The 17,522-nt window shown below is 43.5% G+C and overlaps 1 protein-coding gene across 1 annotated transcript in view; it reads left to right on the top strand.

The window, feature by feature from the left end:
- Nucleotides 1-17,522, top strand: part of CUX1 (cut like homeobox 1) — a 363,893-nt gene that overhangs the window by 332,397 nt on the left and 13,974 nt on the right. Inside the window, exons 15-18 of the mRNA XM_070932086.1 lie at nt 11,077-11,213; nt 12,330-12,396; nt 12,625-12,737; nt 13,647-13,763. Of these exons, the coding sequence (XP_070788187.1) occupies nt 11,077-11,213; nt 12,330-12,396; nt 12,625-12,737; nt 13,647-13,763 (434 nt within the window). The remainder of the gene's footprint in view (nt 1-11,076; nt 11,214-12,329; nt 12,397-12,624; nt 12,738-13,646; nt 13,764-17,522) is intronic.

The following is a 17,522-nucleotide window of genomic DNA, read 5'->3' as shown; positions in this document are numbered from 1 at the left end:
CATAAATTAAGGACTACCTGTATACATTAATAAAGTATCCCCAAAAAACCATTAGAGAGCCAGGACAGTCTAGAGCAGGGGTGTCGAACTCAAGGCCTAGGGGCCACATCTGGCCTGGGGAGTGCTTAGATCTGGTCCATGGGGCTGCCCTGGAAACAGCGAAGGATCAGCCCACAGTGTCTGCCAGCCTCTGCAGCTTTCCCAAGCTCCATTTTTGCTGGCAGAGGGTTGCAGGAAGCCGTCACAGTCGAAAACTGAGCTCGGGAGCCCATTTTCTCTGGCAGAGCGCTTGGGCCACCATAGGCGCCCCCGACACAAGTGAAGTCGAGATGGCCACGCTCCCCCTGCCCCCTCCCCAGGTCAAACACAACCCTGGTGCGATCCTCAATGAAATTGAATTTGACACCCCTGGTTTAGAGGTTAAGGCACCAGGCTAAAAAATGGAGACTGAGTCCTAGTCCCGCCTTAGTTATGGATGACTTTGGGCCTGTCACTCACTCTCAACCCAACTCACCTCACAGGTGAGGGGGGAAAGGAGAAGGAAAGAGTATTAGATATGTTCTCTGCCTTTATAAAAATAATAAAGGCAGGATATAAATAAATAAATATTCATCTGACCATATCATATGGATCAGTGAATCCTTTTTGTCATCCTCAATATAAAAAGTCCATCTTGTAGATATCTTATCTGGGGAGTTCTGTACATCCTAGATAGAATTTTAATTTATAAATTAAGTTTAATTTTCAAGAACCATCTTTAATCTTGGGTCCGTGGATACCATTTTAGTATTGTTAAGGACCTGAACCATTGATGAAGCTTCATTGAAATGCTTTAGTCCTTGTTTGAAATATCCCAGAAATGTCTACTTTAAAAATATCTTTATCATATTTTGATAAAAGATTTTTGATATGTTTTAATTCTGTCATGGATTCCATCAGATAAGAGAGCAACTCGGGTGTCTGAGGTGACCAAAAACGTGTTCTCCACCATACATTGCCACATGCTGAAATTGAAGCTTCCTTGTGAAGACTAAATTCAGTTTGAAATTGGGAGAAATCCTGAAAGCAGCCATGATGTATCACTTGATTTGAAGTCCTGATCTCAACTTCCACCCAAAATTCAAAACTAATGCTTAAAGAAGAATTTTTCAAAAGACTTAAATATTTATGAGTTTCATTATCAAATGTCCCAATAAGTCCCAAAAATTTCTCACTGCATGCATTACACCAGTGGGGGAATTCAAATTTTTTTACTACCAGTTCTGTGGCCGTGGCAGGGGAAGCATACTCCAAAATCTCCATTCCCACCCCATTCCAGGGGAAGGATACTGCAAAATCCCCATTCCCTCCCCACTCCTGGGGAAAAGATATTGCAAAATCTCCATTCCCATCCCACTCTGGGTCAGCCAGAGGTGGTATTTGCCAGTTCTCTGAACTACTCAAAATTTCCACTACCAGTTCTCCAGAACAAGCAGAACCTGCTGAATTTCACCCCTGCATTACACCTTTTTTACTAGTTTTTCTCAAGGATTTGCCATGATTGTAGAGAAAATACTGCAGTAATAACTTCCCAAAATAGCCCTCAAAAGGTAGCATCTGACTGTAATTTTATTATCTATGCAGGTGCCTGATTAAATATTGACTCAATTACAGGTAACTCTTGATTTAGGATTACAATCGGGGACCAGAATTTCTGTGGCTAAGCAAAGGTTAGTTAAGTGAGTTGCTGATTTTACGACCTGTTTTGCCACAGTTGTTAAGTGAATCACTGCCGCTCTGAATCATGTGATTGTTAAGTGAATCCAGTTTCCCCCACTGACTTTGCTTGGCTGGGGAGGCTGCAAATAACACTTGCATGACCCTGGGATGCTGAATTCTGGTTGCCAAATGTCATTTTGATCATGTGATCTTGGGAAAGCTGTGATGGCGATAACTGTTGAGAATTGATCATAAGCAGTGGTGGGATTCAGCCAATTCGCACCACTTCAGGAGAACCAGTTATTAACTTTCTGAGCAGTTTGGTGAACTAGTTGTTGAAAGAAATCATTAGGTCAGAGAACCGGTTGTTAAATTATTTGAATCCCACCACTGATCATAAGTCACTGTTTTTAGCACCATCGTAACTTCGAACTGTCACTAAACGAGTTGATTGTAAGTCGAGAACTACCTGTATTCTTTTAGGGCTGGATAGCGCTTTGGATTCAACAGAAAAAAAGCTGCTTTTGCAATGCACAGGGAGGCCCTTCCAGGATCCATTTGATCTGGAAATTAGCAAATAGCACTTAGTGGAGTTGTTATACTTTAGTTAAGTGTTAAGTGTTAAGTCTTAGGTAGATTTAAACTGCAACTAGCATTTCTAACTTTTTCATAAATGTATTGATTGGGAACTTGGTAGCTAACTTTCCGTTTTTACCAAGCAAAAAGAGCAATAGCACTTAGACTTATATACCTCTTTCCAGTGCTTTACAGCCCCTCTCTAAGCGGTTTACAGAGTCAGCCTATTGCCCCCAACAATCTGGGTCCTCATTTTATCCACCTCGGAAGGATGGAAGGTTGAGTCAACCTTGAGCCGGTGAGATTCAAACTGCCAAATTGCAGGCAGCTGGCAGTCAGCAGAAGTAACCTGCAGTACTGCACTCTAACCACTGAGCCACCGCGGCTCTTTGCTGAGCATCGCTACCTGCACATACCTGGGTTCTCTGAAGTGCTGCACAGCCCCTCTCTCCTTCCCCAGAGGAGAGACTTAAACCTATGATACAAATTCATTTCTAGGGTTGAAGTAAAGAGCTATCTTTTCCCTAAGAAAGATTACTGCTGGCTGAAGTTTTATAAGATGATAACCTGATGATATACAAAAGATCAGAGGTGGGTTTCAGCAGGTTCTGACCAGTTCTGGAGAACCGGTAGGGGAAATTTTGAGTAGTTTGGAGAACCGGTAGTAAAAATTCTGACTGGCCCTGCCCCCATCTATTCTCTCTGAATTCCTATTATTTCTTCCTTTCTGATCCATTAGTATAATAAAATCCATAGAAATCAATGAATCCAAACCCTTTATTTATTTATGGAGATCATAACCAGAGCTATAGCTGAGAAAAGCTACTCTACATCCTACCTGCTCAAAAGATCTTGTTCAATTTAACAAGATTTTTTGGACACAGGTGATTTTGAAATATTAAATGTAGATTAAAACCAGATTCCATTTCATCCATTCTTCTGTACTGAGCCACAGCTTCCAAATATCTCCATGAGATCACAAGAAGGCTGTGAAAATAACAGTATTCCTTTGTTGCTTGTCTAAAGCAGCTGTTATTCTTAATTAAATAAATGAAGTGTTAATACCACTTTATAATGCCTTGGTAAGGCCACACTTGGAATACTGCATCCAGTTTTGGTCGCCATGATGTAAAAAAGATGTTGAGACTCTAGAAAGAGTGCAGAGAAGAGCAACAAAGATGATTAGGGGACTGGAGGCTAAAACATACAAAGAACGGTTGCAGGAACTGGGTATGTCTAGTTTGATGAAGAGAAGGACCAGGGGAGACATGATAGCAGTGTTCCAATATCTCAGGGGCTGCCACAAAGAAGAAGGAGTCAAGCTATTCTCCAATAGCTATTCTGCACCTGAGGGTAGGACAAGAAGCAATGGGTGGAAACTAATAAAGGAGAGAAGCAACCTAGAACTAAGGAGAAATTTCCTGATAGTTAGAACAATTAATCAGTGGAACAACTTGCCTCCAGAAGTTGTGAATGTTCCAACGCTGGAAGTTTTTAAGAAGAGATTAGATAACCATTTGTCTGAAGTGGTGTAGGGTTTCCTGCCTAAGCAGGGGGTTGGACTAGAAGACCTCCAAGGTCCCTTCCAACTCTGTTATTCTATTCTATTCTATTACAAGGATTGGCCAGGTTTATCATGTCTACGTCATCCAGGAAAGGCTAACTCATCAAAGAACAGAAATATATAGACCAGGATGGAAAATACAAGATATACATACTTGTTTATCGCCATTGTTTCCCAACTCCTCTAAGAACTGAAAAACCGAAATTGTTTATTTAAAAGTGGCATGCCATCTTTTCTATTTTTCACAATATGTTTGGAAACACCTTTATGTTACAGTGCTAGACCATGTGTAACCATCCAATTTAATAGAATAACAGCTGCGAGGGACCTTGAAGGTCTTTTAGTCCAACCCCTTGCTCAAACAGGAGACCCTATACCATTCCAGTCTCTTCCAAACAGCATAATTCAAAATATGACACACACACAAAAAGATTAAAAACAGCAGTTAGGTTAAAAAGTAGGTGAAAATGCAGCCCGGTCTTGCAAAACCTTAACAAATTAAAATTAATCTTCAGGGATGCCTTAAAAGCAAACAGAAAAGATGTCTGGATTGCAAGGCCATTGGAAGGCCACTTCGCTTTTTGGCATCACATCCAAGGCCCTGCCTTGAAATGCATGCCCTACACATATGTTATCTGGAAGAGAAGCAGAGAAGTTGCACTGCGGAGCTGAACATCTGGCAGTTTGATCAGACTAGAGGAAGTCCCCCCTCCCTTGAGACTTGATAAGAGGGAGTTTCAGGAAGGGGTGGGCAACTTGACTCTCAAAGTCCCAAACCTCTTCGGCTGTTCATGACACCATCCTTACTATAATGGTTGAACATTGAGAGCTTAGGTACCTGCCATTTTGAGTAGGAAACCGAAAAGTCATAAGTCTCATAAGAAATGTCCACCACCATACATATCTAACTTGGGAAAATGCAGAATATCCCAGCTTTGGCCCAGAATCTGATAACCCCCTCCCCCGCTACCACCACCACTTTGGCATTGTCACCGCACTGACCTGTCCACACATTGTTGTGGTGGAATGCAGTCTGGATTCCCAGGAGGGAGGAGCTGCTTTCCAATGGCAAAGAGATAGCAAAGCTTGGAAATTCTGGAGGAGTTAGCAGGAGGAGGATTAAAATGGCTCCTTCCTCGCAGTTCCCAGAGTATTTCTATAGTAATGCAAATTAGCAATAGCACTTAGACTTATATGCTTTACAGTCCTCTGTAACACAGTTTACAGAGTCAGTCTATTGTCCCCAACAATTGGGGTCCTCATTTTGCTTTATCTCAGAAAGATGGAAGGCTGAGTCAACCCTGAGCCATTCAGAATCAAACTCCTGGAGTGAGCAGTGAGTTAGCCTGCAGTACTGCATTATAACTGCTGCGCCACCATGGCTCGTAGTGCTTTATTGTTTAGTCCTGCAAGATTCTGTCTGTACATGAAGAACAATAAAGGAAACTACCCAGGAATAACCCCACGTGTTTTTCTTAGTTCTTGCGGCCTGACACGTTAAGGGCAGCTGCTTGTCTGTAAGATCTTGAAACGTGGTAGACAATAGGATGGATGTCCAAGTTAATCCAAGAGAAAACCCCCAAATGCAACACTTACCAGATGCTACGTTGACAGGATGGTCCCCTGTACCAGTCGGCCTGTCACTCTCCCAAATTATAATGTTGGGTATCTATTTGGACAACTGAAACAAAACAATGTTTGCTTCTTAGCCTGTAAAAGATTAACAGTAACACATTAAAATTGTCCTTTTGCAAAAGCTCACATCTGTTGCTAATGCTGACAGTAGGGCTGACTTTATAGCTGCTCAGTTGTTGTTGAAAAGACAAGTTGCCTAAAAGTTGCAATTTAGGTGCACAGATACAAATGAAGAAACAATGGCTACAATTTAAATGGACTGATAATACATGTCACCATTGTAGAAAATGGCAGCCATAGTATCCATGTCCCAACAGATAATAAAAGGCAACTTTAATGATCTTCATTGCTTCTTATGGTTGAGTTTTGTTTTTTAATCAGGTTTAGACCAGAGTGTTCGTCACGTAGAGAAAAGAGAGGAAAATGGTGGGATTGGGTTAAACAAGCTATAGGTGTCACATGGCTCCTTGGCCTTATTTTTGCAATCCAGAATATTTCCAGATGATGCCTTTAAAACCTAGCTGCAAAATTGCCATGAATTCTTTCAGAAGAGCAAAACGGGTGCATTAAATTGCTTTCCAAAATTGGAAGTATATTTTTAAAAAACTCAAACCAAAAAGTTTGACCCTTCCACTGTGGTGACAACCTCATATCACTAGTCATGTATCCAAAAGCTACCCACCTCAATAAAAGGTGAAGTGAGTTTTTCCCCCTGCCCAGTCCCATCCCCATTCCCACCAGTATGGTTAAGTTTCCCCCCTTCCCTTCCCTTATTAAGCAATCCTCCCCAAAGTGAGGGGAGAAGGCATTTCAGGGCTGAAGAATCTCAAGGCAACAAAGAGAAAGCATTGGGTGGCATTGGATTCCCATTTGGGTCTTTTCCTGGCGCCCCTGATTTCAAGTGCCATCTCGAAAGAACTTACCGCTGCTTGAAATGTCTCCATGGGATAGGTCTAAGTAGAGTAGCCCTCAGGCTGGACTATTATTTCTTCTAGGGGTCCCTGCTTGTCCCCTTGCCTTCTTCCTCTAGGGCAGGACTGTGTGTTTTCCTGGCTGAGACCTACGCTCCTCCATTCATAGCATGTCACATAAGGTGTGCTTCAAAGCAGGACAGGGACAAAAAAAAAACCTGACTGATTTGACTTCTATTATATTTTAAATTTAATTCAAATAAAGAGCATTGAATGCCGTACATTAACATGGAATGCTTTGGTCATGCATTTAATTATTTCTGTCTCTCTTCATGTTAAATGTGACCATTTTAATTGTAACAACTTTGGCGTTTCCTACGGGCCACTTTTAGGAGCTGCAGGTGGCCTTGGAGTCTCCGGTTGAGTAGACCTTCTGCTATAAGCCCAACTGATCCTTGGAGGAGCTGTTGAGGGCAAAGGCAAGGCCCTGCTCCTGTGTCTCTCACTTTGGTCCTTGCTTGCAAACCGGAGCATCATAGAATCCTAGAGATAGAAAGGGCTACCTAGACCAGGGGTTTCAAACTCAAGACCGGGGTGTCCTTGTTGGAAACAACAAAGGGCTGGCCCGCAGTGCCTCTGCCAGTGAAAATAGAGCTCAGGAGGGCTGCCTCCTGAGCTCCATTTTCACTGGCAGAGGCTTGCAGGAGGCCATTGCAGTTGAAAACGGAGCTTGCGAGGGCCACGTGCAGCACTCCCAAGCTCCGTTTTTGCTGGCAGAGGGCTGCAGGAGGCCATCACAGCCAAAAACGGAGCTTGGGATCTTCTTTTCACTGGCAGAGTGCTCAGGCCATGACAGGCATCCCTGACACGAGTAACGTCGATCTGGCCACACCCACCCTAGCCATGCCCACCCCAGCCCCCCAAGGTCAAACAGAACCAGTGGTGGGATTCAGCCAGTTTGCACCACTTCAGGAGAACTGGTTGTTAACTTTCTGAGCAGTTTGGCAAACTGGTTGTTGGAAGAAATCATTAGGGCAGAGAACCAGTTGTTAAATTACTTGAATCCCACCACTGAACACAACCCTGATGCGGCCCTCAATGAAATCAAGTTTGACACCCCTGACCTAGACCATGAAGAGCAGAGCAAAAATCCAAATTAAAGCATCCTTGAAAGATAGATGACAAATGCAGCTGTGAAAACATTCCATGAAACTCACTATCTCCCTCTGTTCTTACTTTCATTTAATGCTTTCCTAACATTCAGTTTAAATCTGCCTTCCTGTAAACAGAAGAATATTCTTTATTGATATGCTATCTAGGACCATAGAGAAACACGTCTTTACTCTTTTCTTTGTGACATCCCTTCTGATACTTGAAAACTGTCATCAGGTTCCTTCATGGTTGTTTTCTCTTCATGGTAAATATTAAACATTGTGGTGGAATGTAATCTGGTGTCACGGGAGGAGAGGCTCTTTCCCAGAGGACAAAGAGACAGTGAAGCTTGGGATGTCTGGTAGGCAGGAAGAGAGCAAAGTCCGAATCCTCCCTAATAATTCACAGAGTATATCTATCGTTATTGCAGATTATTGCTTTAGTCTGGCAAGATTCTGTTTGTAGGCAAGTAGCAATAAAAGTACTACTCAAATGTAACTCCACGTTGTACTTGTTTCTTTGGGTCTGACGATATGCAGTTTCCCAGTCTTCTCTCATAAGAGTTAGATTCCAGTTCCCCGTCCATTGTCCTTGCGCTTCTTTTGATCTGTCCCAGTTTCTCTCATTTTTTTCTTAATATGGGGTACCAGAACAAAATGGAGCCCTTAAGGTGGAAAGCAGAATGGAAGGGAACTATTATTTCCACGAGTTGAAAACTAGAAGAGTTTTCAGACTACTCTGTACCAGGAAGGAGAGGAGAGCAGCAGGCCAAGAGACTTCTGGGCTCAAGATCTCCCTCTAACGCACTGTCACAATGGGGGAAGACCTAAAACATACATTTCAAGGCTCACAGGGAGGACCAATAAGTCTGACTAATGTCCTATGTCAAATGGCAACTTATCCAGGTGGAAAAATCAATGGTTAAGATCAGTAGTGGTTTTCACTCACCTTTGCTACCGGTTCGGAACTGGAAGCGTGCATGTGCACGCATTTGCTTCACTCACATGTGGCGCTTCTGCGCATGCACAGAACCTTCTGCACATGCACAGAACATCCATGATGATGTCCGGGCGGGTGGGCGGAGCCTCCCGCCACCACTGCTACCGGCTCACCCGAACCGGAGCGAACCAATAGAAACCCACCACTGGTTAAGATGCTGTAGAAAGGGTCCCATCAAGAAAAGTCCACAATCATCTGTATTTTTTATAAAACAGAGGCCTCTAGTGGTTTGGTTCTATACTGAACCACTTGCTTATATGTAAGCTTGTTCTATCCCTTAAATAGCCAGTTGGGTGCCAGTAGGTTCTTTAAGTATTTAGGACAATAAACACACTTGTAGAATAAAGAGCCCAAATGTTCATTGAGCTGATACTGATTACCAGAAAAAAGTATACCGATAGGCCTTTTCTGCAGTCAGGAACTCCAAAGAAACTATGGACAAACCGCTTTCTCGTGCCAGCTGGAACATGGCACACTGAAGTTTCCAATCTCACCTGGACTTCTCTTGGCTTAAATAGTTTCTCATAAGTGGAGGAGGGCGATCTAATTTAACATCTGGAAATGCCTGCTAAGAACATTCAAGGGGGAGGCGTCTTTTTCTCTCTCTCTCTCTCTCTCTCTTTTTTTTTTTTTTTTTTTGGCATCTGTCAACTCATCCTCCCTTTCGACAGTTATACATCTGTTCGTTGCACCAGTAAGGTTGAGATAAACAATGTAAGTCTAGGACAGCAGGTCTCTGAGCATCAAGGTCAGTAGGAGACAAGGCCATTAAGAAGGTAATAAAAAGAAATAGGGAGTGCAGAGGCAAGCAAATAATACAATATGGGGTGGTATAGAAGAAAACTTTTTAAGGTACCAGAGAAAAGTGGATCACGCCATTATATCTCATTTCCATTTCTTCCACATGAACACTACCAAGCCTCAGATTTATGTCTTGGACTCTAGGGTGAGGAAGGTTTAGCTGTAAGAAGGATCACAGCTGCAAATTCAGCTCTCTCTGTGTTTTGCATATAGACATTGCTTAAATTCTGCAAAAGCTGAGTAAGAGATGAACAAATAATCTAGGGGAGACATGATAGCAGTGTTCCAATATCTCAGGGGCTGCCACAAAGAAGAGGGAGTCAAGCTATTCTCCAAAACACCTGAAGGCAGGACAAGAAGCAATGGGTGGAAACTAATCAAGGAGAGAAGCAACTTAGAACTAAGGAGAAATTTCCCGACAGTTAGAACAATTAATCAGTGGAACAACTTGCCTCCAGAAGTTGTGAATGCTCCAACACTGGAAGTTTTTAAGAAGAGATTGGATAACCATTTGTCTGAAGTGGTGTAGGGTTTCCTGCCTGAGCATGGGGTTGGTCATTGAAGCACTTGGAGGTTTACCTGTGTCCTCAGGATCTACTCAGCACTACACAGGTGACCCCGAGGACACAGATAAACCTCCAAGTGCTTCAACGACCCTCTAAAAGGATGCAAATGACCAGCTGTCTGCAAGGAATATAAATCCTTCCATTCCCCACTAATCCTGTCAGAGCTGAAGAAGCTTCTTGGATGAGAAGCGAAACATCTTCAACGAAAAAACAAGGAAGTCCAGTTGCCTCCTGAAAAAGCACCTTTGGGATGATAGCACTGATGTAAGAGTAACACCAGTTTCTGCTCCAGTGAGGAATTACGTCTTTTAATGCTCTCCTCTAATTTTTAAACAAGTTTATATTGCAGAGAGAACATTTTGAAAGGAGCAGGGGGCCCCCTTCCCTTGCATTCTTACTGTATATGGTATGATTATCTATACAAAACAAATAGTTTGTTGGTCAGGTTATTCAGCACTGCTGTTTCTCTGCCCATTTGGGGGAAGCAAGCAGGGGTGAAATGTAAAATTTGTTACTACCGGTTCTGCGGGCGTGGCTTGGTGGGGGGGGGTGTAATGTGACTGGGTGGGTGTGGCCAACTTTTTTTTTTTTTTACTTTTCAAAGCATTTTTTCTAATGCTTTGAAAAGCCTCTGCCAGGCAGGCAACTCAGCTGGGATCGTCAGAGACTTTTCAAAGCACTTTTTTTACCACCTCTTTGGCCGAAGAGGTTGCAGAAAAAAATGCTTTGAAAAGCCTCTGACGATCCCAGCTGAGCCGCACGATCGTCAGAGGCTTTTTTTTTTTTACTTTTAAAAGCATTTTTTCTTCGGAAGAGGTTGTAGAAAAAAGGCTTTTAAAAGTAAAAAAAAAAAAAAAAGCCTCTGATGATCGTGCAGCTCAGCTGGGCATGGTGGGGAGGGGCACAGGGATTTTTGCTACCGGTTCTCCGAATCACCAGCCGCCTTCTCTACCGGATCGGGCAATCCGGTCTGAACCGGGACCATTTCACCCCTGGGAGCAAGGTAATGTCTCAAGAGGTCAATTTGATCAATCTTGTTTAACTTTTCTTCCTCTTCTTGCCTAATCTGGTTTTGCCTCCTGGAAGCCCAGAAATGCCAACAGAAGGTGAGGTGTGCTCAATACTTCTCTGGGGTGATTTGCAACAATAAAAGCATCTCGTTCTTCCCCGACAGGCCGCTGTACTGATTTGCAGATCCAGTTCACTGAAGCTGTCTCTGCAGTGTCCGAACAGAAAGATCTGATTGCGAAGCTGGAGCACGATCTCAGCACCATGCAGTCGCTGTCTGCCATGCATCGCCCAGATGCTGAGGTGAGTCCCTGAAGAAGACAACAAAGACGGTCAGTGAGGGACCATGTAGATGAGATGCCATCTGTAAAACTAGTGCAAGTGGGATTTTTTCCTCCCAAAATAATCTATAAAAATCCAAATTTGCTGCTTGGCGTGCCCCATTCTTTATCAGAATAACAGAGTTGGAAGGGACCTTAGAGGTCTTCTAGTCCAACCCCCTGCTTAGGCAGGAAACCCTACACCACTTCAGACAAATGGTTATCCAACATCTTCTTAAAAACTTCCAGCGTTGGAGCATTCACAACTTCTGGAGGCAAGTTGCTCCACTGATTAATTGTTCTAACTGCCAGGAAATTTCTCCTTAGTTCTAGGTTGCTTCTCTCCTTGATTAGTTTCCACCCATTGCTTCTTGTCTTACCCTCAGATGCTTTGGAGAATAGCTTGACTCCCTCTTTTTTGTGGCAGCCCCTGAGATATTGAAACACTGCTATAATGTCACCCCTAGTCCTTTTCATCAAACTAAACATACCCAGTTCCTGCAAGCATTCTTCATATGTTTTAGCCTCCAGTCCCCTAATCCTCTTTGTTGCTCTTCTCTGCACTCTTTCTAGAGTTTCCACATCTTTTTTACACCGTGAAGACCAAAACTGGATGCAGTATTCCAAGTGTGGCCTTACCAAGGCATTATAAAGTGGTATTAACATGTCACATGATCTTGACTCTATCCCTCTGTTTATGCAGCCTAGAACTGTGTTGGCTTTTTTTGGCAGCTGCAGCACCTGGCTGGCTCATATTTAAATGGTTGTCCACTAGGACTCCAAGATCCCTCTCACAGTTACTACTGTTGAGCAAGGTACCCCATATACTGTATCTGTGCATCAGAATACCTATCGTTTTTGTTTGGGGGAAATACTCTGATTAGCAAGAACATCAGCCTTTCCTTTGAAGGACATAACAGATGGTCTTGCCCACTTCAAAGCCAGAAGGGAAAAAAAAGCTTAGTGGAGGAGCCAAGAGCGAAAAAGATAACTAGCTCCAACTTCTGATCACCAACGCAGTGATGAAAGCTTACCTTAAAGAAGGAATTCTTTACCTGCCCATTGATTTATTTTCTTCTTTTTCTTCTGTTTTCCAAAGGGCGCTGCCATTCAATACTTGGAGACGGTTCCTGAGCCCATTAAAGAAGCAACGGCACTTTTCTATGGTAAATGTCTCATTTGGATTCTTCTCAAGCACATTGTTGGAAAGCATTTAACCGTTTAATCAGCAAGAGAAGTGGCAGAATCCATCTTCCCTGGCCACAAGTCCTTCTTTGAGCCCCACCGGGTTTGTAATACATCTTGCAAACAGAACATTTTTGTCAGCACTCCATGGGTCTGGCCTTGGTCTCCATCTCCATCTTCTCCATATCTAACCACAGTCTGTTTTCCAGGCCAGCCATCATCAGCCGGCACCCAGATTCCAGAAGGTCAAGTCGATTCTTTGCTCTCGATCATCTCTAGCCAGAGGGAGCGTTTCCGGGCCCGGAACCATGAGCTGGAAGCGGTAAGAGGCAGTGGAGTTTTCTCACACCTAAATCTGGATGGGGAGATTTGATAAGATGCCCATCCAAGAGCCAGAGGCCAGAATCAACAAATTCATTCTTTTTTTTAATATGTCATTTTTCATACAAACATCACGGGCTCTTCATTCATTGTACTAAGTTATAGTATTTAGTTGTAGTTAAACTCTCCTTAGTAAACTTCAGATGTGAATTGTAATATTTTAAACTATTAACATTAAGATGGTCAAAGAGTCAATTTTATTAGATACCATGTATGAGCAGCAACTTGTCATAAGTTAGGAATCTCTCTCGTACTTTCCTTGATATAAGCTTGTCCCAGTTCTTCTTTTAATTTTGCCTTCATTCTGGATTCTACTCATCTATAAAATGAATAAAAGAGGCCCTCTTAACTTGAGTCAGATCAGTTTTATTGATTAGAGGCAACTGAATCTGCCTTGCTCCTGCTACTTTCCCCTCGTTCAAATGGAAAGGCCATGAATGAAGTTTGTAGGGTGAAATAGCTAAGAAACTTCAGGGAACTTGTCTATGGAGATTCTTAGTCATCCAGGTCATGGTTGTCCCAAAGGTGCTTTTTTCAAGAGGTAACTGGACTTTCTGTTTTTACTTTGAAGACATTTCACTTCTCATTCAAGAAGCTTCTTCCGTTCCGACTCATTTCCCACCATCCAGTCAGAGCTGAAGAAGCTTCTTGGATGAGAAGCGAAACGTCTTCAAAGAAAAACCGGAAAGTCCAGTTGCCTCTTGAAAAAAACTTCAGGGAACCTCTTAGTTCAAATCTAAACATTACTGTGAACTTGCCAAATGGCCTCAAAGAAGATGGCTGAGTTGTAAACATTTAGGCGTTGAGAAATGTTCCTTTCATTTTATCCCTTTATCCTTTCTTACATCAGGAGAACCGTCTGATGCAGCACACAATGCAAGCGCTGCAGAGCGAGCTGGACAACCTGAGAGCTGACAACATCAAACTTTATGAAAAAATTAAGTTCCTGCAAAGCTACCCAGGCCGGGTGAGTCTGCAAAGCAGAAGGACAGCACAGCAGGCTGCCTGTTTCGAGACCTGGTAGCAAAAACCTGGGTCTGTGTTTGCAAAACACAGTTATAAATAGTGCCAGTCATTAAGCAGGTCATCACACACGACCAACTCAATTTTACATTTTTTTGCAGCAGTCATTAAGTGAATCTCTGGTCATTAAACAAATCCATTGTCTGCAAGGTAGAGTAAATCATAGTGACTGTGACTGTGGGATGCTGCAAATGGATGTAAAAGCAGACTGGTTGCCAAGGACCCGAAATGCGATCATATGACCAGGAAGGCCATCCGCACTTCAAATCTGGGTCATAAGTACCTTTTGGAAGGGGTCCGTCATAAGTGGAGGACTACCTGTAGAGCTCTGTGCATCGTTCCACGTGCTACAAAATGTGATAGTTGGCTTTAGTTGGTTTAATCTTCTATTTCGGTTTGTCTCTCCGTCCCATGACCTGTTATGACAAGAATAAGGCAGATTAGCTACTGTTTTCTTGCAGCATGCAGTCCTCAGTTGCTGAACATGTCTCTGTTGAATCAGGACAAGCCTGGCTGTCCTTCATCTGTTACTTTTGGCATAAGAAAGCCTAACAGGGAGTGACCAGAATGCCTGTTGAGCCACTTTTGCTGTTATTGATGTGATACCAAGGTGGACTTGTTCCAGTTCCAGGGTTGGTAGAGTGTCCTCTGGTGATTAGCAATGGGGAGGCCTTCTCTTGGGTGGAATTCATGCTCAGGAGTTCTCTCCCTCTTGAAATTTGCAAGCATCCTGCTGTTACTCCCTTTAGACCCATGCTGATTGGGGAATTCTGGGAGTTGAAGGTATGCATCTTGAATTTGCTAAGGTTGAGAAACCCTGCTTGAGACACCTGCTGAAGTTCTCTCTTTCCTCACTCAGTTTTCCTTGGGTAGCGGCTGGATGGATAGTTTGGTTTAGAGTCGTTTTCTTTCCCTCCTCCCCATCATTTGTGGGAATTTGTGTTTTTGACGTCGTTCAAAAATTTCGTAATTTATTATTTGTTTCAATGCTTTGCCAGGTGACGGTGAGAGAAAGGTAATCATCCTTTCCTCTTCTGTCTTGAACAATCGTTAACTGCCAATTGCAAAGAGAACTTCCCAATTGATGGGTTGTGTAATCTTGAATGCAGTTACTGGGGACAAACCATGTGGGCAATCTATAATAGCCTTCCATACTTTTGGTACCCGCCAGATATAAGGGCTTTTAAATCATACAGCTGAAAGTTGACCATCATATGGAAGGTTGGTGTATGGCCTTCACATCCCGTTTCTGTATTTTCCAGAAACTACATGGAAGTATTCTGTAGGGGGTAATTTTTCATTTAGTTTGAACATGGGCCTGATCACCAGATTCAAAGAGCTGTGGCTACGTTTTCATCCCAGCCATGAGTACTGAGCCCAATGTTGCTCATAAGATTGTAGAACTGGAAGACACCGCATAGGTCATCTAATCCAACCTCTCTATAAACACTTTGGACAGCCAACCTCTCTTTGAAGGCCTCCAGTGAAGAGGATCTAGTCTAGTGAAATCCCATTTCCAAAAACTATATGTACATCCATATACATTCTCCTCCAATCAGGTCCCTCCAGAAGTGTTGGCCTTAGAATCTCCCAATCAGAATACACCTGGAGACAGGGGTGGGCTTCAAAAATTTTAGCAAGGGATTCTCTGCTCGGTTGCTGGGTGGGCGTGGCCATGGTAGTCATGACGTAGTCGTCTTCCTGCACCATGGCGAGGGGGGGGGGGGTGTTGCCCTTCTCAGGCTCCGGAGGCTTTCCTCAAGCCTCCAGGAAGACAAAAACAGCCTCCCCAGACCCTCTGGAGCCTAGAAATGGGCCATTTCCGGCCTTCCTGAACTTCCAGTAGACCTGTTTCTCACCCTCCCCAAATCTCTGTGCATGCCCTGCACTTACCTGCATCCAAAACGGGCCGCGTGGGGCCTCCTGGGAGGGGTGGGGTGGGTGGGGCCAGCCAGGAGTGGGATTTGGGGGTTCTCCGAACCGCACAGAGTCTTAGCTAGAGGTTCTTCCGAACCCCTGCAAACCCCCAGCAGCCCACTCCTGGCTGGAGATCAACAGATTAAGGGAACTTGGAAGCATGTTCTTTGATTCTGATTTCATTTTTGATGTTATTTCATCCTGGACGTCTGAGAGAAGACGCTGTGTTAAGTTTGAATCAAAATCATTTATTTGTCTCAAAAAGCAAGCTTCGTTTCCCATAAAGCCCGATTCAAATGCCTGCTGTGTCTTTGCCTTCCCTTCTCTCCTGTATGTCCCCCTTGCCTCCAGAAGAGAGAGCTCTTCTCCTTCCCAAGTACTCTGGTGGGCTGTAAAAATCCAAGAATCCTCTCTCGTGGAGAGAGCCGCTGAGAAGAGAGCAAAATGCTTTCCTTGGGAATACCAGCATCATCACAACAACAGCTTGCTGATCTGCTTTTATCCCAGATTCTTTGAAGAGACGTATCTTTTGAATGACATACTGGGATAGTTGGTTTCAGGAATGAGTGTCAGTGTCCCCTTGGTCAAAGGAATGGAGGGACACCGCATGGCTTACAGGCTGCTCCCAATTTTCATGCCCCTTGGAGAAGACAGGGGAAAACGTTTGGACCCTTTTGTGCAATCTCTAAGGTGCAATTTTGCAACAGTGCAAAATTGGCTGGTTTTTTTCCCCCAGGAGAAAGTTTGATGAGACAAATTGAGTACCTTCAGCCTGCAAAAGGTTTGACCCACTAGCACTAATTTGATCCTATTCAGTCCACTTATATCTCTGCACTTATATCTCTAGAAAGTTCAGTCCACTTATACCTCTAGAAAGAGTGCAGAGAAGAGCAACAAAGATGATTAGGGGACTGGAGGCTAAAACATATGAAGAACAATTGCTGGAACTGGGCATGGCTAGTCTAGTGAAGAGAAGGACCAGGGGAGACACAATAGCAGTGTTCCAATATCTAAGGGGCTGCCACAAAGAAGAGGGAGTCAAGCTATTCTCCAAAGCACCTGAGGGCAGGACAAGAAGCAATGGGTGGAAACTAATCAAGGAGAGAAGCAACCTAGAACTAAGGAGAAATTTCCTGATAGTTAGAACAATTAATCAGTGGAACAACTTGCCTCCAGAAGTTGTGAATGCTCCAACGCTGGAAGTTTTTAAAAAGAGGTTGGATAACCATTTGTCTGAAGAGGTGTAGGGTTTCCTGCCTAAGCATGTGGTTGGACTAGAAGACCTCCCAGGTCCCTTCCAACTCTGTTATTCTATTCTAGTCTAGTCTAGTCTAGTCTAGTCTAGTCTAGTCTAGTCTAGTCTAGTCTAGTCTAGTCTAGTCTAGTCTAGTCTATTCCACTTCTCTTTAAACCAATTACCTTAAAATGGTTAAGTAGCTCCCTCCTATTTCTTCTTCCTGAAAGTCTGTTCCTGGAGAAAACGTCTATTGCCTACTTGTCCCACAGCACCTTTTACTTGTCCAGCCATCCACTTAGAACTCCTACCAGGGTTTTCCTTGTGTCAATCTGACTTGTCTCCTATCCAACAGATCAGGATGGTAATCGAGCCGATCCTGCTGGGAGGGAGAGTGAGTGCTTCCTGAGATACATTCACTGGTGCACCCAATTGTCCACAGAGGCGAGGGGCTCACCTTCACTGCCTGTGTCCAAGCAGAGGCTAAATAGTCCATTTCTGAGAGATGCTTAGTTTGGATTCCTGTAATGCAAAAGATCTTAAAGTCAATAA

This window comes from Pituophis catenifer, unplaced genomic scaffold (assembly GCF_029215685.1).
Source record: "Pituophis catenifer annectens isolate HBS135680 unplaced genomic scaffold, rPitCat1.0.hap2 SCAF_1, whole genome shotgun sequence".
In the NCBI taxonomy this organism is placed as follows: domain Eukaryota; kingdom Metazoa; phylum Chordata; class Lepidosauria; order Squamata; family Colubridae; genus Pituophis; species Pituophis catenifer.
The sequence above is the reverse complement of the archived record's forward strand: the minus strand, read 5'-3'. Positions and strand labels throughout refer to the sequence as shown.